General features: G+C 37.2%; 1 protein-coding gene across 5 annotated transcripts in view; it reads right to left on the bottom strand.

The window, feature by feature from the left end:
• Positions 1 to 19,994, bottom strand: part of FER (FER tyrosine kinase) — a 467,575-nt gene that overhangs the window by 364,926 nt on the left and 82,655 nt on the right. For 4 of the 5 annotated variants that reach the window (XM_057540548.1, XM_007192081.3, XM_007192079.3 and 1 more), the window contains 2 exons: positions 17,960 to 18,133; positions 421 to 520 (listed from right to left, as the gene is read on the bottom strand). In XM_057540548.1, the coding sequence (XP_057396531.1) occupies positions 421 to 520; positions 17,960 to 18,133 (274 nt within the window). The remainder of the gene's footprint in view (positions 1 to 420; positions 521 to 17,959; positions 18,134 to 19,994) is intronic. The other variant, XM_057540547.1, reaches the window with a different exon arrangement.

The following is a 19,994-nucleotide window of genomic DNA, read 5'->3' as shown; positions in this document are numbered from 1 at the left end:
CAAAACTAAGCTATAAAATGACTTGTGATTTTAATGGCATTTAAATACAGGTAAAAAGAGGATCAATAAAAGCTTCTAAACAAATACAACTTTATTTTTCTTATTTAGTACTCAGTAATTAAGTAAGTAAATCTGAAGCCTATGAGAAAAATTTAAACATTCCTTGCATTCTATTACAAGTACTGCATAATTCTATTAATAATATGAACTACTCAAAAATAGTTTCCATTATTTTAAAAAAACAAAACAAAAAAAGGAATACTTATTACATAGTTTGGTAATTAGTCTATTTTGGCTTATTTTAATATTTTTTAAATGTGAATTGGTCTAAGTGGAATCATTCCACCACTTACAAAGATAACTTTCAAATGATAAGAATAAAAATCACTAAAATAAACATTTTTTATAATTGCATCATACCTTTAGCTACAGCTTCTTTATATTTCTCTTTGGCAGAATTCATTTCTTTTATTAATTGTCTATAGCTTGTTTTTAATTTCTCTAGTTCTGTCTTGGTGACCTGTCAAAAAGAGAAATGAAAAAACATTTTTTAATGCTTAAATTTATATCAGTCAAGAACTTAAATTCCAAAGCATTAACAGATGCATATTTTACTGCTTATGGGTCAGAGGTGCTCTTTAATATACAATTATAACCAATAAACTAAAATTAGCTTAGAAATCGGTGATAAATTCAACAGCATATGAAAAAAAAAACATTTCTTAAAAAGAAGAGCAAATCATGAAATAGTGCTGTCATCATCTAAAATGTAAAGGCCAATAATTAATTGCTGTGTACAAAAATATTTTCTCTAATAAAAAAAATAATTTAAAATACTTATTTTAATTGTACAGAATAACTCTGAGTTGTCATAATTCACCAGTTCTAACATGATTTTTTTTTTCACATTGTAACATCTCTGAAAAGATGTACCTAACAATCATTGCTGGCCAGGCAGCAATCATGACAGTGGTCACTGCATGCACACATGAACTTGGTTATTATTTCTACAGAAAGGCTAGACAAATCCAAGTCCCTGACTCTGTAGTCAAAAAGCCATAACAAGCATTTGAGAAAAAATTGAGAGTCTTAGATTGTATCTGAAAAACTTCTAATAAGCCTTCTGAGAAGAGTAAGAAATTAGCAGCATTAGAAACTTGCTAAAGGGGCATAAGCAACTTGGAAGAAAATCCCAGAGCCCACTTTAAACAAATTCTGCATCACAAATGTTCTTGACAGCATGGAGGATTGCACTGTGTAAATAAACAAAAATATCTACAACTATGATATAGATATAAATGAGTTCAAATCATTCCCTTTTAAAAAGAACCTCACTGGTTAACATTTTGTTTTTAATGGACTTTACCTTTTACAGCAGTTTTAGTATCACAGCCAAATTTAGCACAAAGTACGGAGATTCCCCAGTTGTCTTTTACCCTGACTCATGCACAGCCTCCCTGATTATCAACATACTCCACTAGAGTATGTTTGTAAATTTTTACAACTGATAAACCTACAATGACACATCATTATCACACAAGTCCATAGTTTACATTAAGTTCCACTCTTGGTGTACATTTTATGGTTTTGAACAAACATATAATGACATGTATCCACCATTATAGTACCACACACAGTTGTTTCACTGTCATAAAACCCTCTGTGCTCCACCTATTCACTAACCCCTGGGAACCAATGATCTTTTTACTGTCTTCATAGTTTTGACTTTTCCAGAATATCATATAGTTAGAATCATACATATTTTTCAGATTGGCTTCTTTCACTTAGTAATATGCATTTAAGGTTCCTCCATGTCTTTCTGTGGCTTGGTAGCTCATTTCCTTTGAGCTCTGAATATTATTCCATTGTCTGGATGCACTACAGTTTATCCACTCACTTACTAAAGGACTTCTTGGTAGCTTCCAAGTTTTGACAATTATGAATAAAGCTGTTATAAACAGCTATGTGTGGGCTTTAGTGTAGACATATGTCTTCAACTCCTCTGGGTAAATACTAAGGAGCTCAATTGCTGGGTCCTATGGTAAGAGTATTTTTAATTTTGTACGGAACAGCCAAACTGTCTTCCAAAGTGGCTGATTATTTTGCATTCCCACCAGCAATGAATGAGAGTTCCTGTTGCTCCACAACCTCACCAGTATTGGGTGTTGTCAACGTTCTGGATTTGGGGCATTCTAATAGATGCGTAGTAGTATCTCATTGTTCCTTTAATTTGCATTTCCCTGATGACATATGATGTTGAGCAACTTTTTATGTGCTTATTTGCCATCTGTATATCTTCTTTGGTGAGGTGTTTGTTTTTTAATCAGGTTGCTGGTTCTCTTAGTAGACTTTTAAGAGTTCTTTGTGTATTTTTTTTTATTAATTTTATTTATTTTTGGCTGTGTTGGGTCCCCGTTGCTGGGCGCAGGCTTTCTCTAATTGCAGCGAGCGGGGGCTACTCTTTGTTGTGGTTCACGGGCTTCTCATTGTGGTAGCTTCTCTTGTGTGGAGCACGGGCTCTAGACACGCAGGTTTCAGTAGTTGCAGCACGTGGGCTAAGCAGTTGCGGCATGCGGGCTTGAGTAGTTGCGGCGCATGGGCTCAGTAGTTGTGGCTCGCAGGCTCTAGAGTGCAGGCTCGGTAGTTGCGGCTCATGGGATTAGTTGCTCCGCAGCATGTGGGATCTTCTTGGACCAGGGATCGAACCTATGTCCCCTGCATTGGCAGGCAGATTCTTAACCACTGTGCCACCAGGGGAGAGTTATTTGTGTATTTTAGATAACAGTCTTTTATCAAATGTGCCTTTGCAAATATTTTCTCCCAGTCTATGGCTTATCTTCTCATTCCTTTGATATTGTATTTTGCAGAGCAGAAGTTTTATTTTTTATTTTTTTGAGGAGAACCTGAATACAATATATATGATATATATATATATATATTGCTTGGAGCAGGCAAGAAATATGGACACTTCCGTCTGCATGATTGCCCATCACAGTTACTGCTCTGGTCTCAGGGGCTCGAACTATTTTCCATTTTGCATACTTTTAAACTGTTGTATCACTTTGATGTCTGGTGTTGAAACCTGTCTGAGAATTTTGCCAATCTGGTTCATTTTATCTTGCCTATCAGGCTGCTTTGAGTTCATTATATCTTTTAAACTTATGAAGTCATTATAGTTCCATACTTGCTTATAGACCACCCAAAGTGTACCTGAGACCCTTCTGGGTTTCACTTCCAATGCTCTTACTTTCCCTTAAATTCTGTACTAAAGATGACATACCCTTTGAGATTGGAGGCACAGTTTCATACCATGACTCACATCCAGTGTTAAGTAGAATTTCTCTAAATGAAAACTCATGTGTTCCTTTGCCATTTGCAACACGTGTCACACACATTTCTGTGGAGTTATAATGTTTTAAAAAAGAAAGAAAGGAGGGAATTCCCTGGTGGTCAACTGGTTAGAAATCTGTGCTCTCAAGGCTGAGGGCCCAGGTTCAATCCCTGGTCAGGGAACTAAGATCACACAAGCCATGCAGTACAGGGAGGGAAGAGGAAAGAAAGAAAGGAAAGAAAACAGAGAAGTTTTAAAATTTTGAGGAATTCCACCTTATCAATTATTTCTTCATGGATCATGCCTTTGGTGTTGTATCTAAAAAGTCATCTTCATACCCGAGGTCATCTAGGTTTTCTCCTATTTATCTTCTAGGTGTTTTGTAGTATTACATTTTACATTTAGATCTGTGATCCATTTTGAGTAAATTTTTCTGACTGGTGTAAAGTATGTGTCTAGATTCGTTTTTTTACACATGGAGGTCCCTTGTTCCAGCACCATTTGTTGAAAATATTAACTTCTCTCCCCTGTGTTGACTTTGCCCCTTTGTCACAGATCAGTTAACTACAATTATGTGGATCTACTTCTGACTCTCCCTCTCTATTCTGTTCCACTGATCTATTTATTCGTCTATTGTCTTTCACAAATACCAAACTATCTTGATTACTGTATTTTTTTAATTTAAAATACTCCTTTAATTATCTTTCATATATTAAGATATTTATATATATATATATATACACACCTATATAGATATGCATCAAGTCATAAGCCAAATACTCATTATCCAGAGAAAAGTATCAGAATAATTTTTTTAACATCTATTTGAAGTATAATTGCTTTACAATAGTGTGTTAGTTTCTGCTTTACAACAAAGTGAATCAGTTATACATATACTTATATCCCCATATCTCTTCCCTTTTGCATTTCCCTCCCTCCCACCCACCCTACCCCACCGCTCAAGGTGGTCGCAAAGCACCAAACTGATCTCCCTGTGCTATGGGGCTGCTTCCCACTAGCTATCTATTTTACATTTGGTAGTGTACATATGCCCATGCCACACTTTCACTTTGTCCCAGCTTTCCCTTCCCCCTCCCCATATCCTCAACTCCATTCTCTAGTAGGTCTGCATCTTTATTCCCATCTTGCCCCTAGGTTCTTCATGATTTTTTTTTTTTTAGATTCCATATATATGTGTTAGCATATGGTATTTGTTTTTCTCCTTCTGACTTACTTCACTCTGTATGACAGACTCTAGGTCCATCTACCTCACTACAAATAACTCAATTTCTTTTCTTTCTATGGATGAGAAATATTCCATGTATATATGTGCCACATCTTCTTTATCCATTCATCTGTTGATGGACAGTTAGGTTGCTTCTATGTCCTGCTTACTGTAAACAGAGCTGCAGTGAACACTGTGGTACATGACTCCTTGAATTATGGTTTTCTCAGGGTATATGCACAGTAGTGGGATTGCTCGGTTGTACGGTAGTTCTATTTTTAGTTTTTTAAGGAACCTCCATACTGTTCTCCATAGTGGCTGAATCAATTTACATTCCCACCAACAGTGCAAGAAGGTTCCTTTTTCTCCACACCCTCTCCAGCATTTATTGTTTCTAGATTTTTTGATTATGGTCATTCTGACCGGTGTGAGATGATATCTCACTGTAGTTCTGATTTGCATTTCTCTGATGATTAGTGATGTTGAGCATCTTTTCATGTGTTTCTTGGCAGTCTGTATCTCTTCTTTGGGGAAATGCCTATTTAGATATTCTGCCCATTTTTGGATTGGGTTGTTTGTTTTTTTGATATTGAGCTGCATGAGCTGCTTGTAAATCTTGGAGATTAATCCTTTGTCAGTTGCTTCATTTGCAAATATTTTCTCCCATTCTGAGGGTTGTCTTTCCATCTTGTTTATGGTTTCCTTTGCTGTGCAAAAGCTTTTAAGTTTCATTGAGTCCCATTTGTTTATTTTTGTTTTTATCTCCATTTCTCTAGGAGGTGGGTCAAAAAGGATCTTGCTGTGATTTATGTCATAGAGTGTTCTGCCTATGTTTTCCTCTAAGAGTTTGATAGTGTCTGGCCTTACACTTAGGTCTTTAATCCATTTTGAGCTTATTTTTGTGTATGGTGTTAGGGAGTGCTCTAATATAATTCTTTTACATGTAGCTGTCCAGTTTTCCCAGCACCACTTATTGAAGAGGCTGTCTTTTCTCCACTGTATATTCTTGCCTCCTTTATCAAAGATAAGGTGACCATATGTGCGAAGGTTTATCTCTGGGCTTTCTATCGTGTTCCATTGATCTATATTTCTCTTTTTGTGCCAGTACCATACTGTCTTGATTACTGTAGCTTTGTAGTAGAGTCTGAAGTCAGGGAGCATGATTCCTCCAGCTCCATTTTTCTTTCTCAAGATTGCTTTGGCTATACGGGGTCTTTTGTGTTATCATACAATTTGTGAAATTTTTTTGTTCTAGTTCTGTGAAAAATGCCAGTGATAGTTTGATAGGGATTGAATTGAATCTGTAGATTGCTTTGGGTAGTAGAGTCATTTTCACAATATTGATTCTTCCAATCCAAGAGCATGGTATATCTCTCCATCTGTTTGTATCATCTTTAATTTCTTTCACCAGTGTCTTATAATTTTCTGCATACAGGTCTTTTGTCTCCTTAGGTAGGTTTATTCCTAGATATTTTATTCTTTTTGCTGCAATGGTAAATGAGAGTGTTTTCTTAATTTCACTTTCAGATTTTTCATCATTAGTGTATAGGAAGGCAAGAGATTTCGTGCATTAATTTTGTATCCTGCTACTTTACCAAATTCATTGATTAGCTCCAGTAGTTTTCTGGTAGCATCTCTAGGATTCTCTATGTATAGTATCATGTCATCTGCAAACAGTGACAGCTTGACTTCTTCTTTTCCGATTTGGATTCCTTTTATTTCTTTTTCTTCTCTGATTGCTGTGGCTAAAACTTCCAAAACTATGTTGAATAATAGTGGTGAGAGTGGGCACCCTTGTCTTGTTCCTGATCTTAGTGGAAATGGTTTCAGTTTTTAAACATTGAGGACAATGTTGGCTGTGGGTTTGTCATATATGGCCTTTATTATGTTGAGGAAAGTTCCCTCTATGCCTACTTTCTGGAGGGTTTTTATCATAAATGGGTGTTGAATTTTGTCTAAAGCTTTCTCTGCATCTATTGATATGATCATATGGTTTTACTCCTTCAATTTGTTAATATGGTGTATCACATTGATTGATTTGCATATATTGAAGAATCCTTGCATTCCTGGGATAAATCCCACTTGATCATGGTGTATGATCTTTTAATGTGTTGCCGGATTCTGTTTGCTAGTATTTTGTTGAGGATTTTTGCATCTATGTTCATCAGTGTTATTGGCCTGTAGTTTTCTTTCTTTGTGACATCTTTGTCTGGTTTTGGTATCAGGGTGATGGTGGCCTCATAGAATGAGTTTGGGAGTGTCCCTCCCTCTGCTATATTTTGGAAGTTTGAGAAGGACAGGTGTTACCTCTTCTCTAAATGTTTTGATAGAATTCGCCTGTGAAGCCATCTGCTCCTGGGCTTTTGTTTGTTGGAAGATTTTTAATCACAGTTTCAATTTCAGTGCTTGTGATTGGTCTGTTCATATTTTCTATTTCTTCCTGGTTCAGTCTCGGCAGGTTGTGCATTTCTAAGAATTTGTCCATTTCTTCCAGGTTGTCCATTTTATTGGCATACAGTTGTTTGTAGTAATCTCTCATGATCCTTTGTATATCTGCAGTGTCAGTTGTTACTTCTTTTTCATTTCTAATTCTATTGATTTGAGTCTTCTCCTTTTTTTTCTTGATGAGTCTGGCTAACGGTTTATCAATTTTGTTTATCTTCTCAAAGAACCAGCTTTTATTTTATTGATCTTTGCTATCATTTCCTTCATTTCTTTTTCATTTTTTTCTGATCTAATCTTTATGACTTCTTTCCTTCTGCTAACTTTGGGGTTTTTTTGTTCTTCTTTCTCTAATTGCTTTAGGTGTAAGGTTAGGTTGTTTATTTGAGATGTTTCTTTTTCTTGAGGTAGAATTGTATTGCTATAAACTTAGCTCTTAGAACTGCTTTTGCTGCATCCCATAAGTTTTGGGTCATCGTGTTTTCATTGTCATTTGTGTCTAGGTATTTTTTGATTTCCTCTTTTATTTCTTCGGTGATCACTTGGTAATTAAGTAGTGTATTTTAGCCTCCTTGTATTTGTATTTTTTACAGATCTTTTCCTGTAATTGATATCTAGTCTCATAGCGTTGTGGTTGGAAAAGATACTTGATACGATTTCAATTTTCTTAAATTTACCAAGGCTTGATTTGTGACCCAAGATATGATCTATCCTGGAGAATGTTCCATGAGCACTTGAGAAGAAGTGTGTATTCTGTTGTTTCTGGATGGAATGTCCTATAAATATCAATTAAGTCCATCTTGTTTAACGTATCATTTAGCTTGTGTTTCCTTATTTATTTTCATTTTGGACGATCTGTCCATTGGTGAAAGTGGGGTGTTAACATCCCCTACTATGATTGTGTTACTGTCAATTTCCTCTTTTATGGCTGTTAGTATTTGCCTTATGTATTGGGGTGCTCCTATGTTGGGTGCATAAATATTTACAATTGTTATATCTTCTTCTTGGATTGATCCCTTGATCATTATGTAGTGTCATTCTTTGTCTCCTGTAATAGTCTTTGTTGTAAAGTCTATTTTGTCTGATATGAGAATTGCTACTCCAGCTTTCTTTTGATTTCCATTTGCATGGAACATCTTTTTCAATCCCCTCACTTTCAGTCTGTATGTGTCCCTAGGTCTGAAGTGGGTCTCTTGTACACAGCATATATACGGGTCTTGTTTTCATATCCATTCATCCAGTCTATGTCTTTTGGTTGGAGCATTTAATCCATTTACATTTAAGGTAATTATTGATATGTATGTCCCTATTACCATTTTCTTAATTGTTTTGGGTTTGATACTGTAGGGGTTTGCCTTGTCCTGTGTTTCCTGCCTAGAGAAGTTCCTTTAGCATTTGTTGTAAAGCTGGTTTGGTGGTGCTGAATTCTCTTAGCTTTTGCTTGTCTGTAAAGGTTTTAATTTCTCCATCGAATCTGAATGAGATCTTTGTGGGCTAGAGTAATCTTGGTTGTAGATTTTTTCCCCTTCATCACTTTAAATATGTCCTGCCACTCCCTTCTGGCTTGCGGAGTTTCTGCTGAAAGATCAGCTGTTAACCTTATGGGGATTCCCTTGTGTGTTGTTTGTTGTTTTTCCCTTGCTGCTTTTAATATTTTTTCTTTGTATTTAATTTTTGATAGTTTGATTAATATGTGTCTTGGCATGTTTCTCCTTGGATTTATCCTGTATGGGACTCTCTGTGCTTCCTGGACTTGATTGACTGTTTTGCTTTCCCATATTAGGGAAGTTTTCGACTATAATCTCTTCAAATATTTTCTCAGTCCCTTTCTTTTTCTCTTCTTCTTCTGGGACCCCTATAATTCGAATGTTGGTGCGTTTAATGTTGTCCCAGAGGTCTCTGAGACTGTCCTCAATTCTTTTCATTCTTTTTTCTTTATTCTGCTCTGCAGTAGTTATTTCCACTATTTTATCTTCCAGGTCACTTATCCGATCTTCTGCCTCAGTTACTCCACTATTGATCCCTTCTAGAGAATTTTTTATTTCATTTATTGTATTGTTCATCACTGTTTGTTTGCTCTTTAGTTTTTCTAGGTCCTTGTTAAACGTTTCTTGTATTTTCTCCATTCTATTTCCAAGATTTTGGATCATCCTTACTATCATTATTCTGAATTCTTTTTCAGGTACACTGCCTATTTCCTCTTCATTTGTTAGGTCTGGTGGGTTTTGTCCTTGCTCCTTCATTGCTGTGTGTTTCTCTGTCTTGTCATTTTGCTTAACTTACTGGGTTTGGGGTCTCCTTTTCGCAGGCTGCAGGTTCATAGTTCCTGTTGTTTTGGGTGTCTGCCCCCAGTGGCTAAGGTTGGTTCCGTGGGTTGTGTATGCTTCCTGGTGGAAGGGACTATCGCCTGTGTTCTGGTGGATGAGGCTGGCTGGATCTTGTCTTTCTGGTGGGCAGGTCCACGTCTGGTGGTGTGTTTTGGGGTGTCTGTGGCCTTATTATGATTTTAGGCAGCCTCTCTGCCAATTGGTGGGGTTGTGTTCCTGTCTTGCTAGTTGTTTGGCATGGGGCATCCAGCACTGGAGTCTGCTGGTCATTGGGTGGAGCTGGGTCTTAGCGTTGAGATGGAGATCTCTGGGAGAGATGATTTGTTGTCTATTCAGGTATTCCACAGATGCAGGGTACATCAAGTTGATTGTGGAGATTTAATCCACTGCTCCTGAGCCTGCTGGAGAGATTTCCCTTTCTCTTCTTTTTTCACACAGCTCCTGGTGTTCAGCTTTGGATTTGACCCTGCCTCTGCGTGTAGGTCGCCTGAGGGCGTCTGTTCTTAGCTCAGACAGGACGGGGTTAAAGGAACAGCTGATTAGAGGATTCTAGCTCACTCCGGCCGGGGGAGGGAGGGGTAGGAATGCGGGGCAAGCCTGAGGCGGCAGAGGCAGCCTGACATTGCACCAGCCTGAGGCGCGCTGTGTGTTCTCCCAGGGAAGTTGTCCCTGGATCATGGGACCCTGGCAGTGGTGGGCTGCACAGGTTCCCGGGAGAGGAGGTGTGGATAGTGACCTGTGCTTGCACAGAGGCTTCTTGGTGGCTGCAGCAGCAGCCTTAGTGTCTCATGCCCGTCTCTGGGGTCCATGCTGATAGCTGCGGCTCGCGCCCGTCTCTGGAGCTCCTTTAAGCGGCGCTCTTAATCCCCCCTCCTTGCGCACCAGGAAACAAACAGGCAAGGAAAAGTCTCTTGCCTCTTCGGCAGCTCCAGACTTTTTCACGGACTCCCTCCTGGCTAGCTGTGGCTCACTAGCCCCCTTCAGGCTGTGTTCACGCAGCCAACCCCAGTCCTCTCCCTGGGATCTGACCTCTGAAGCCAGAGCCTCAGCTCCCAGTCCCCACCCATCCCGGCGGGTGAGCAGACAAGCCTCTTGGGCTGGTGAGTGCTGGTCGGCACCGATCCTCTGTGCGGGAATCTCTCCGCTTTGCCCTCTGCACCCCTGTTGCTGAGCTCTCCTCCGTGGCTCCAAAGCTTCCCCCCTCTGCCACCGCAGTCTCCACCCGTGAGACTAGGGGCTTCCTAGTGTGTGGAAACCTTTCCTCCTTCACAGCTCCCTCCCACTGGTGCAGGTCCCGTCCCTATTCTTTTGTCTCTGTTTTTTCTTTTTTTTTTTTTTACCCTACCCAGGTATGTAGGCAGTTTCTTGCCTTTTGGGAGGTCTGAGGTCTTCTGCCAGTGTTCAGTAGGTGTTTTGTAGGAGTTGTTCCACATGTAGATGTATTTCTGATGTATTTGTGGGGAGGAAGGTGATCTCCACGTCTTACTCTTCTGCCATCTTGAAGCTCTCCCCGATTACTGTGTCTTTATGATAAATCTTGAAGTCAGGTAGTGTCGGTTCTCCAATTTTGTTCTTCTCCTTCAATATTCTGTTGGCTATTCTGGGTCTTTTGTTTCTCCATATAAATTTTAGAATCAATTTGGCATTTCCCGAGATTTTGATTGGGACTGTTGAATCTATAGTTCAAATTGGGAATAATTTGTATCTTGACAACACTGAGGTTTCTCATCCACAAACATGGGATATCTCTACAATTATTTCTTCTTTGATTTCTCTCATCAGAGTTCTGTCATTGTCCTCCTATAGATCTTGTACATATTTTGATAGTTGTATACCTAAGTATTTCATTTTTTGAGGTGCTAATGTAAATGGTATTGTGTTTTTAATTTCATATTCCACCTGTTCATTGTTAATATATAGGGAAGTGACTGACTTCTGTATGCTAACACTGTATCCTGCAAACTTGCTATAACTGTTTATTAGTTCCAAGAGTTTTTTGTTGATTCTCTTGGATGAACAACCATGTCATCTGTAAACAAAGACAGCTTTATTTCTTCATTCCCAATCTGTACACATTTTATTTCTTTTTCTTGCCTTGTTTCATTAGCTAAGATTTCCAGTATTATGTTGACAAGCATTGGTAAGGGCAGACATCCTTCCCTTGCTCCTGATCTTAGTGGGAAAGTTATGAGTTTCTCACAATTAAGGATGATGTTAGCTATAAGTTTTTTGTAGATATCTTTTATCAAGTTGAGGAAGTTCCCCTTTATTCCTCGTTTACTGAGAACCAACCCAACTGGTGTTGGATTTTGTCAAATGCTTTTTCTGCATCTATTCATATGCTCATGTAATTTTTCTTTTTTAATTTCCTGATATAGTGGATCCCATTAACTGATTTTCAAATATCGAACCAGCCTTTCACACCTGAAAAAAATTCCACTTGGTCAAAGTGTATAAATTCTTTTTCTACACTGTTGGATTTTATTTCTTCATAGTGTATTAAGAATTTCTGCATCTATGTTCATGATAGATATTGGTCTGTTGTTTCCTTTTCTTCTAATGTCTTTGTGTGCTTTTGGTGTTAGGTAATGCTGGCCTCATAGAATGGAGTTAGGAAGCTCCTCTCTGTTTCTTTTTCTGAAATAGTTTGTAGAGAATTGGCATAATTTCTTCCTTAAATGTTTAATAGAATTCACCAATGAAGCCATCTGAGTCTGAAGCCATCTGAGCCTGGTGCTTTCTGTTTTGGAAGGTTATTAATTAATTGATTCAATTACTTTAATAGATATGTGCCTATTGATTGTCTATTCTTCTTATGTGAGTTTTAGCAGACTGTGTCCTTCAAGGCTTTGGCCAATTTCTCCCAGGTTATCAAACTTATGGACATAGAGGTTTTTTTTTTTTTCTTTAACGTTTTTACTGGAATATAATTGCTTTACAATGGTGTGTTAGTTTCTGTTTAACGAAGTGAATCAATTATACATATACATATACATATACCCCCATATCTCTTCCCTCTTGCGTCTCCCTCCCTCCCACCCTCCCTATCCCACCCTTCTAGCTGGTCACAAAGCACCGAGCTGATCTCCCTGTGCTATGCGATTGCTTCCCACTAGCTATCTATTTTACATTTGGTAGTGTATATATATCCATATATACACTACCACTCTCTCACTTTGTAACAGCTTACCCTTCCCCCTCCCCACGTCCTCAAGTCTATTTTCTAGTAGGTCTGTGTCTTTATTCCCTTCTTGCCCCTAGGTTCTTCATGACCTTTTTTTTTTTTTTAGATTCCATATATATGTTAGCTTATGGTATTTGTTTTTCTCTTTCTGACTTACTTCACTCTGTATGACACACTCTACGTCCATCCACCTCACTACAAATAACTCAATTTCGTTCCTTTTTATGGCTGAGTAATATTTCATTGTATATATGTGCCACATCTTCTTTATCCATTCATCTGTCGATGGACACTTAGGTTGCTTCCATGTCCTGGCTATTGTAAATAGAGCTGCAATGAACATTGTTGTACATGACTCTTTTTGAATTAGGACATAAGAGTTTTTAAAAAGTAGTCCTTCATTATCCTTTTAATATCCATGGGATATGTATCTTTCACTTCTGATATTAGTAATTTGTACCCACACTGGGTTTCTGTTAGCCTGGCTAGAGGCTTACTGATTTTATTCTTCTCAAAGTACCAGATTTTGGTTTTGTTGACTTTATTAGTTTCATGTTTTCATTTTCATTGAGTTCTGCTCTAATTTTCATTATTTCTTTTCTTCTGTGTACTTTGGATTCAATTTGCTCTTCTCTTTCTATTGTCCTAAGGTGGAAGCTTAGATGATTGATTTTAGATCTTTCTTCTTTTCTAACAAATGCATTCAATGCTATAAATTTCCTTCTAAGCACTGCTTTTGTTGTATCCCACAAATTTTGATAAGTTTTGTTTCCAGGTTCATTTCATTCAAAATATCTTTAAATTTTTCTTGAGATTTCTTCCTTGATCCACGTGTTATTTAGAAGTGTGCTGTTTAACCTCCAAGTATTTGGGGATTTTCCAGCTATCTTTCTGTTACTGATTTCTAGTTTAATTCCACTGTGGTCTCAGAGAAGACACTGTATCAACTCCATCTTTTACAATTTATTAAGGTGTGATTTATGACCTAGAATGTGGTCTATCTTGTTGAATCATCCAATGTGAGCTTGAGAAGAATGTGTATTCTCCTGCTGTTGGATGAAGTAGTCTATACATGTTCCTTATATCTAGTTGATTGATGATATTATTAAGTTCAACTCTGTCCTTACTGATTTTCTGCCTGTTGCATCTGTCCATTTCTGATGGGGGGTGGGGAGGGTGCTGATATCTCCAACTATAATAGAGGTTCATCCACTTCTCCTTACAATTCTAACACTTTTTGCAGTTTTATCAGTATTTTGATGCTATGTTGTTAGGCACATACATGTTAAGGATTACAGTGTCTTCCTGGAGAACTGACCCCTTCAACATTATGTAATTCCCCTCTTTATCCCTGATAAATTTCTTTACTTTTAAGTCTGGCCTGTCTGCAATTAATATAGCTACTCCCACTTTCTTTTGATTAGGGTTAGTATGGTATATCTTTCTCCATCCATTTACTATTAATCTATATGTGTCTTTATATATAAAGTAGGTTTCTTGTAGACAACATACAGTTGTGTCTTGTTTTTTGATCCATTCTGACAATATCTGTCTTTTAATTGGTTCATTAAGACCACTGACCTTCAAAGTAATTATTGATATATTTGGATTAGTATCTACCATATTTGTTACTGTTTCCTATTTGTTACCCTTATTATTTGTTCCAATTTTTGTCTCCCACTCTTTTTCTGTCTTTGTGGTTTTAATTGAGTATTTTATGTGATTCTATTCTCTATCATTTCTTAGCATACTAGGTATACTTCTTTTTTTTGCTTTTTTTTAGTGGCTGCCCTAGAGTTTGCAACATACATTTGTAACTAATCCACTCCTACTTTCAAATAACACTATACCACTTCATGCATAGTGTAAATACCTTACAATAACAAAATAATCATAATTCCTCCTTCCCATCCCAAGTATTATCGCTGTCATTCATTTCACTTATATATAAGCATACATAAAAATATGTACACACACACAGGATATATACATGAGTGTACATAATCAAATACATTGTTGCTATTATCATTTTCAATAAACCATTATCCATTAAATCAATTAAGAATGAGAAAAATAAAAGTTTTCATTTTATCTTCACTCATTCCTTCCCCAATGCTCTTTCTTTCTCTATGTAGATCCAAGTTTCTGACCTATATCATACTTTCTTTCTCAGTCTCTTGGCAACAAATTCCATCAATTTTTGTTTGTCTGACAAAGACTTTATTTCTCCTTCACTTTTGAGGGATACTTTCACAGGGTTCAGAATTCTAGGTTTATGAGGGGGTTTTTCATCATTCATTCTGTTTGGTGTTCTCTGAGCTTCCTGGATCTGTCATTTGGTGTCTGACATTAATTTGGAGAAATTCTCAGTCATTATTATTTCAAAAATTTCTTCTATTCCTCAGTCCCTTTCTTCTCCTTCTGGAATTCCCATTATATGTATGTTACACCTTTTGTAGTGGTCCCAAAATTCTTGAATATGCTGTTTACTTTTTTTTTTCAGTCTTTGTTCTCTTTGCTTTTCACTTTTAGAGATTTCTATTGGTATAAACTCAAGTTCAGAGATTCTTTCTTCAGTTATGTCCAGTCTCCTAATAAGCCCATCAAAGTTATTCTTCATTTCTGTTATAATGTTACTGAACTCTAGAATCTCTTCTTGGTCCTTGCTTAGGATTTCTATCTTTCTGCTTACATTGCCCATCTGTTCTTGTATGCTGTCTACTTTACTCATTAGAGCTCTTAGCACATTATTAATAGTTGCTTTAAATTCCCAGTCTGATAATTCCAAGATCCCTGCCATGTCTGGTTCTGATGCTTGCTCTGTCTCTTCCAATTGTGTTTCCTGCCTCTTGGTAAGCCTTGTCTCTTTCTTCTTGATTGTCAGGTATAATGTACTGGGTAAAAGGAACTGAGGTAAACAGGCCTGTACTAATGTGGTGATAAGTTGTCAAGGAAGGAGAAGCATTTTATAGCCCTCTGATTAGGTCTTGGTCTTTCACTGAGCCTGTGCCCCTGGACCGTGAACTTCACATGTACTTCTCAGTCTCCATCCCGCCTTACATGGGACAGGATGGCTAGAGTGAGCTGGAGTTGGGTACTTCCCTTCCCCCAGGTCAGTTAGGTTCTGGCTAAACAGTTTGTCCTGACGACAGACCTTGTTAAAAACAGAATGCTCTAGCATATGTCAAAATTATTCCTTTTACTCTGCCACTACCAGGATCATGAGATTTTTTTTTTCCTATATTCTCTGTGAGAACCTCATAGGGATTTGGGAGGTAAAATTCACAAGTGTAAAGGCCCCTCAATGAGTGGGTCCTCCTGGAGTTTTTAACCCTCAGAAATGTCCACACTGAACTTCCAGAATTTGTCAGTTACAGTTCAGGTTTTTCTACAACCAACAGTGGTTCCTGAGACCACTGCTGCTCTGATAAGTTGTGATTCTCTGTATTTGCTTGTCAGTCTCTCCAATTGGTGGGGGGGAGGGGCAGTCATCTGCTCCGTGACCTACTTTCTCTAATGGATCTAAGAAGAGTTGTTGATTTTTCAGTTTGTTCAGCTTTTTACTTGTTGTTAGGATGGAGGAACAACTTCCAAACTTCTTACATGCTGGTCTGGAAACTAGAAGTCTTAACTTTTGAAGTTGCTAAACAACCAATTCACTATTCGGCAAACTGGCAATATTTTCGGGGGTGGGGGGACTACGTTGGGTCTTCATTGCTGCGCGCAGGCTTTCTCTAGTTGTGTCCAGCGGGGACTACTCTTCATTGCAGTGCACTGGCTTCCCATTGTGGTGGCTTCTCTTGTTGTGGAGCACAGCCTCTAGGTGCACAGGCTTCACTAGCAGCATGCAGGCTCAGTAGTTGTGGCTCGCGGGCTCTACAGCGCAGGCTCGGTAGTTGTGGCTCGCGGGCTCTACAGCGCAGGCTCAGTAGTTGTGGCACACGGGCTTAGCTGCTCCGTGGCATGTGGGATCTTCCCGGACCAGGGATCAAACCTGTGTCCCCTGCATTGGCAGGCGGCTTCTTAACCACTGCGCCACCAGGGAAGTCCCAAACTGGCAAATTAATATCAAAAAGCAAGAATTTATCCTACCTTACACCTCATGGCAACCAAATAGTTGATAAAGGAAAAATTTTTATTGAAAAACTCCAGCTAACAATTGCATCAGGAATGACAGAAGTAAAATATTGCCATTTTACAACCTGCACTGAGCTAATGGATCTAAGCGGTGAATATGAAGTGTTTCTAAAACTATTAGGTGAAAGGCTGAAGAGAAACTTTTTTAATAGATTGACCAGGCTGGCAACACTGTAACCTATTAGCCAAGTTTAACATCAGAAAAAGATAAACAAGCAGACATTATATACCTCTTGATATGAGACAACAGGAAGTCTATACCAGCACCTATGATGTATTCTTGCCCAAAATAAACAGCCAAAATCTTATCAAGCCTCTAGATCTAACTTCCAGTTTGCAAGAAAATTGGAGGATGAAGGAATATGTGAAACTGCATCACAAGATGCTAACAGCAAAATCCAAAATGAAGGAATTAAATGCTATAGAATAAACTACCCAGTTTCTTCCACAAATAAATGGCATTTTAAAAGTGGGGTGGTGAGGGGAACCTAGAGATTAAAAGAGATTATTCAAATGCAACATATGAGCCAGGTTTGGATCATGATTCAAATGAAACAACTGTAGAAAACATTTAACAATCATTTGAGCATAGTCAGGATAATTAATAATATTAAGAAATTATTGTTATTTTAGGTGGGTTAATGATAACATAGTTTTTTAAAAGAGAGTACTTATTTTAGCAATATATACTAAAATACTTATGGATAAAATAATAACTGGAATTTTCTTTAAAGTTATCCAGTGTAGAAGAAAAGTAGGTGAGAGTATAGATGAAAAAAAAAAAAAAGAAAAGAAAATATTGACTATATGGATGGATAGGTCAATGGGAGTTCATTTAACAATTCTCTCTTCTGTATATTTGCACATTTTCATAACAAAAACCACTGTAAAAAGTTATCCAGAAGAGACAGACTCTGTGAAAAAAATATAGAAATATTCCAATTAATTTATTTTGCCTATTTTTTATTATATGCATAGAATTACATGATGCAAATTAATTTTTTAAAAGCCTAAAAGAGCTATTTCAGTGAGTAAAAAATAAAAATTCTAAGTGATAAGAATTCTAAGTGATTGTATCATCGTTTAATTGGCAGCATTTTTTTCTTTCATGAGAGTATATAAAGTAACAATATATCTTATAATCAATAAAATTGTATATTCAGTAAAAATAAGATACTACTTATTAGAGGCACTGAAATCTATTTCTTGGCAGGAAATGGTGACTAAACAGTTTTTAAAGTCAAACAAGATAAAGTATTTCAGTGAATTTAAAAATCAAATTAAAGAAAGAATTCCAGAACGGAAAGACAAACCTTGATCATCTCTGCCTCTATCTGCTGATGAACACCTATATAACTCTTCTTCACCTGCTGCTTGTCTTTGATCATCATGGTGAGCCTGTGTAAGGGCCCAGAATTTAGGTCCTCTGCATGTGTCTTCATTATCCTACTAAGTTGTTCCGTCTGCTGAATCATAAGTAGCCAAGACTTTTTAAAAAATAAGAAATAAAATTAGCACTTGTATTAGAGGTTTCCACTTAGCTGTCTTCAGGAACTTTAAATATTTAGTTTTACACAAATTATTACATTAATATAAAAATGGCAGGTTTCTGGCAATTATGCAAGGAGCTATATGAGTGGTTCATATTTAATATCTTTAAATTCAAGAACAAATGCTTCAAAATTCAGTAATCAGAGACTGCAGAATTCTAGGACAGGATTAAGGGACTCTTTGAGAAGCCACACTTGCAGTCTTCATTTTACCACTTCTTGTTTGTTTTTCAACACACTGATACATTGCCTCTGCCCAAACCATTCTATTGCCTCAGTAAGGTTAACACTTCCTAATGATCAAATGCAACAGAAATTTACCCATCTTCATTCTTAACCTGTTTCTCTGAGGCATCTGATCCTACTGACTCACTTCTTCCTGAAACTCTCTTTTTTGGTTTCTATGGCTTCTTATCTTCCAACATGCTGCCTTGCCTTCCTCCCTTCCTAAAAATTCCTTCTCAAACTTTATACCTGCTCTTCTTTTGCTGTCTATGTCTTAAATACTTGTATTCTCTACATTTCTATCTTATCTCTTTTCTTAATAAATACCATTAGTTCTCAATGGTTTTTCTAGCCCAACACGTTGCCTCAATAGCAGACACACATAATGGTGGGTTTGGGACAAGTGGGCATATGGATACTGCTCGAAGAACAAGTCATTTGTTTTTAGACTTTCTAGCTTATAAATACTGAAAAAAAAGTTAAAGGAATGCTCTTCACTACAGGTCTTCAAAATTCTATTCAGAAACAGGTGTTGGAGATTTTCCATGGTCAGAGAGGATCCATGGTAAAGATACAAAAAATAGACAAGGTATAGTTTCAGGTATTTCACAAGGGTAATTTTCTACACTATTACCTTTGATCTGTGAATGAACAGAATTAATTCTGTTTCTGTTAGTAGCCCAAAATAATCCTAATTCAAAATTTAATAGGTATCTAAATCAAAAGTATAGCCTAAAGGAAGCAAATTCTTAGTCAGTCAGAACTCACCAGGGTCTAACTTAGTAATCTTGTTTTTGATACACCGCAATATATGTTTTTTAAAAAAAGTAATCTTTGAGGACATTTCTTTAGGGAAAAACGTCATTTTTAGTTCTGAGATGCTATTATGAACATGAAATAAGACAGGTGGCCTATGAACTCATCATATTTACTTCAAATTCAAAAACCTCAGTACTAAGATGCTCTTGATACCACAAAGCCATTTAAAACTGATGTAGCTCCTCCATTAAAATATAAAATTTAACAAAGATGAAAACAAGAAAAACTATACAAACATGGATTAAAAACATAATTTAAATTGCCCTAGTAATTCTTGTAGCTTTGCCTTTTTCATTTGATATTTTCACTCTAAAAAATACCATGTTAGAAAAACATTCTATAGCATGTGCAGAATATTAAGGCTACCAAAAATAAAGTGAGAGGAATCAGTTTCTTTCTCAAAAAACAAATATTCTCTATCTTCAAAAAACAAATACTCTCTAAGTGTTTTGTAGCAATAAATTTTTGTGATTCTATGTAGGAGTCCTTGCAGCCTAGGGAGAAGCCTTCTTAGAAGCTAATATTAAAGATCACATAACTGGGTCAGATTGCCCTTCACCTCCCAGGAGGGCACATCTCATCCTGTCTAATAGCCCTGTTCACTGCAGTCACTGTGAAAAGTCAAAACCTCCCAAGGTATATATTATTACCCCAACTGTCAATCCCATATTGCCCTCAATATCTCCTATTCTGACCCAAGACACTATCTATAGAATCCTGTACTCTCAAGAACTCTTGCTCTATGATTAGAAAA

Source organism: Balaenoptera acutorostrata, chromosome 2, assembly GCF_949987535.1.
Source record: "Balaenoptera acutorostrata chromosome 2, mBalAcu1.1, whole genome shotgun sequence".
In the NCBI taxonomy this organism is placed as follows: Eukaryota; Metazoa; Chordata; class Mammalia; order Artiodactyla; family Balaenopteridae; genus Balaenoptera; species Balaenoptera acutorostrata.
Note: the sequence above shows the minus strand (reverse complement) of the source record. Positions and strands in the feature narration are given on the sequence as shown.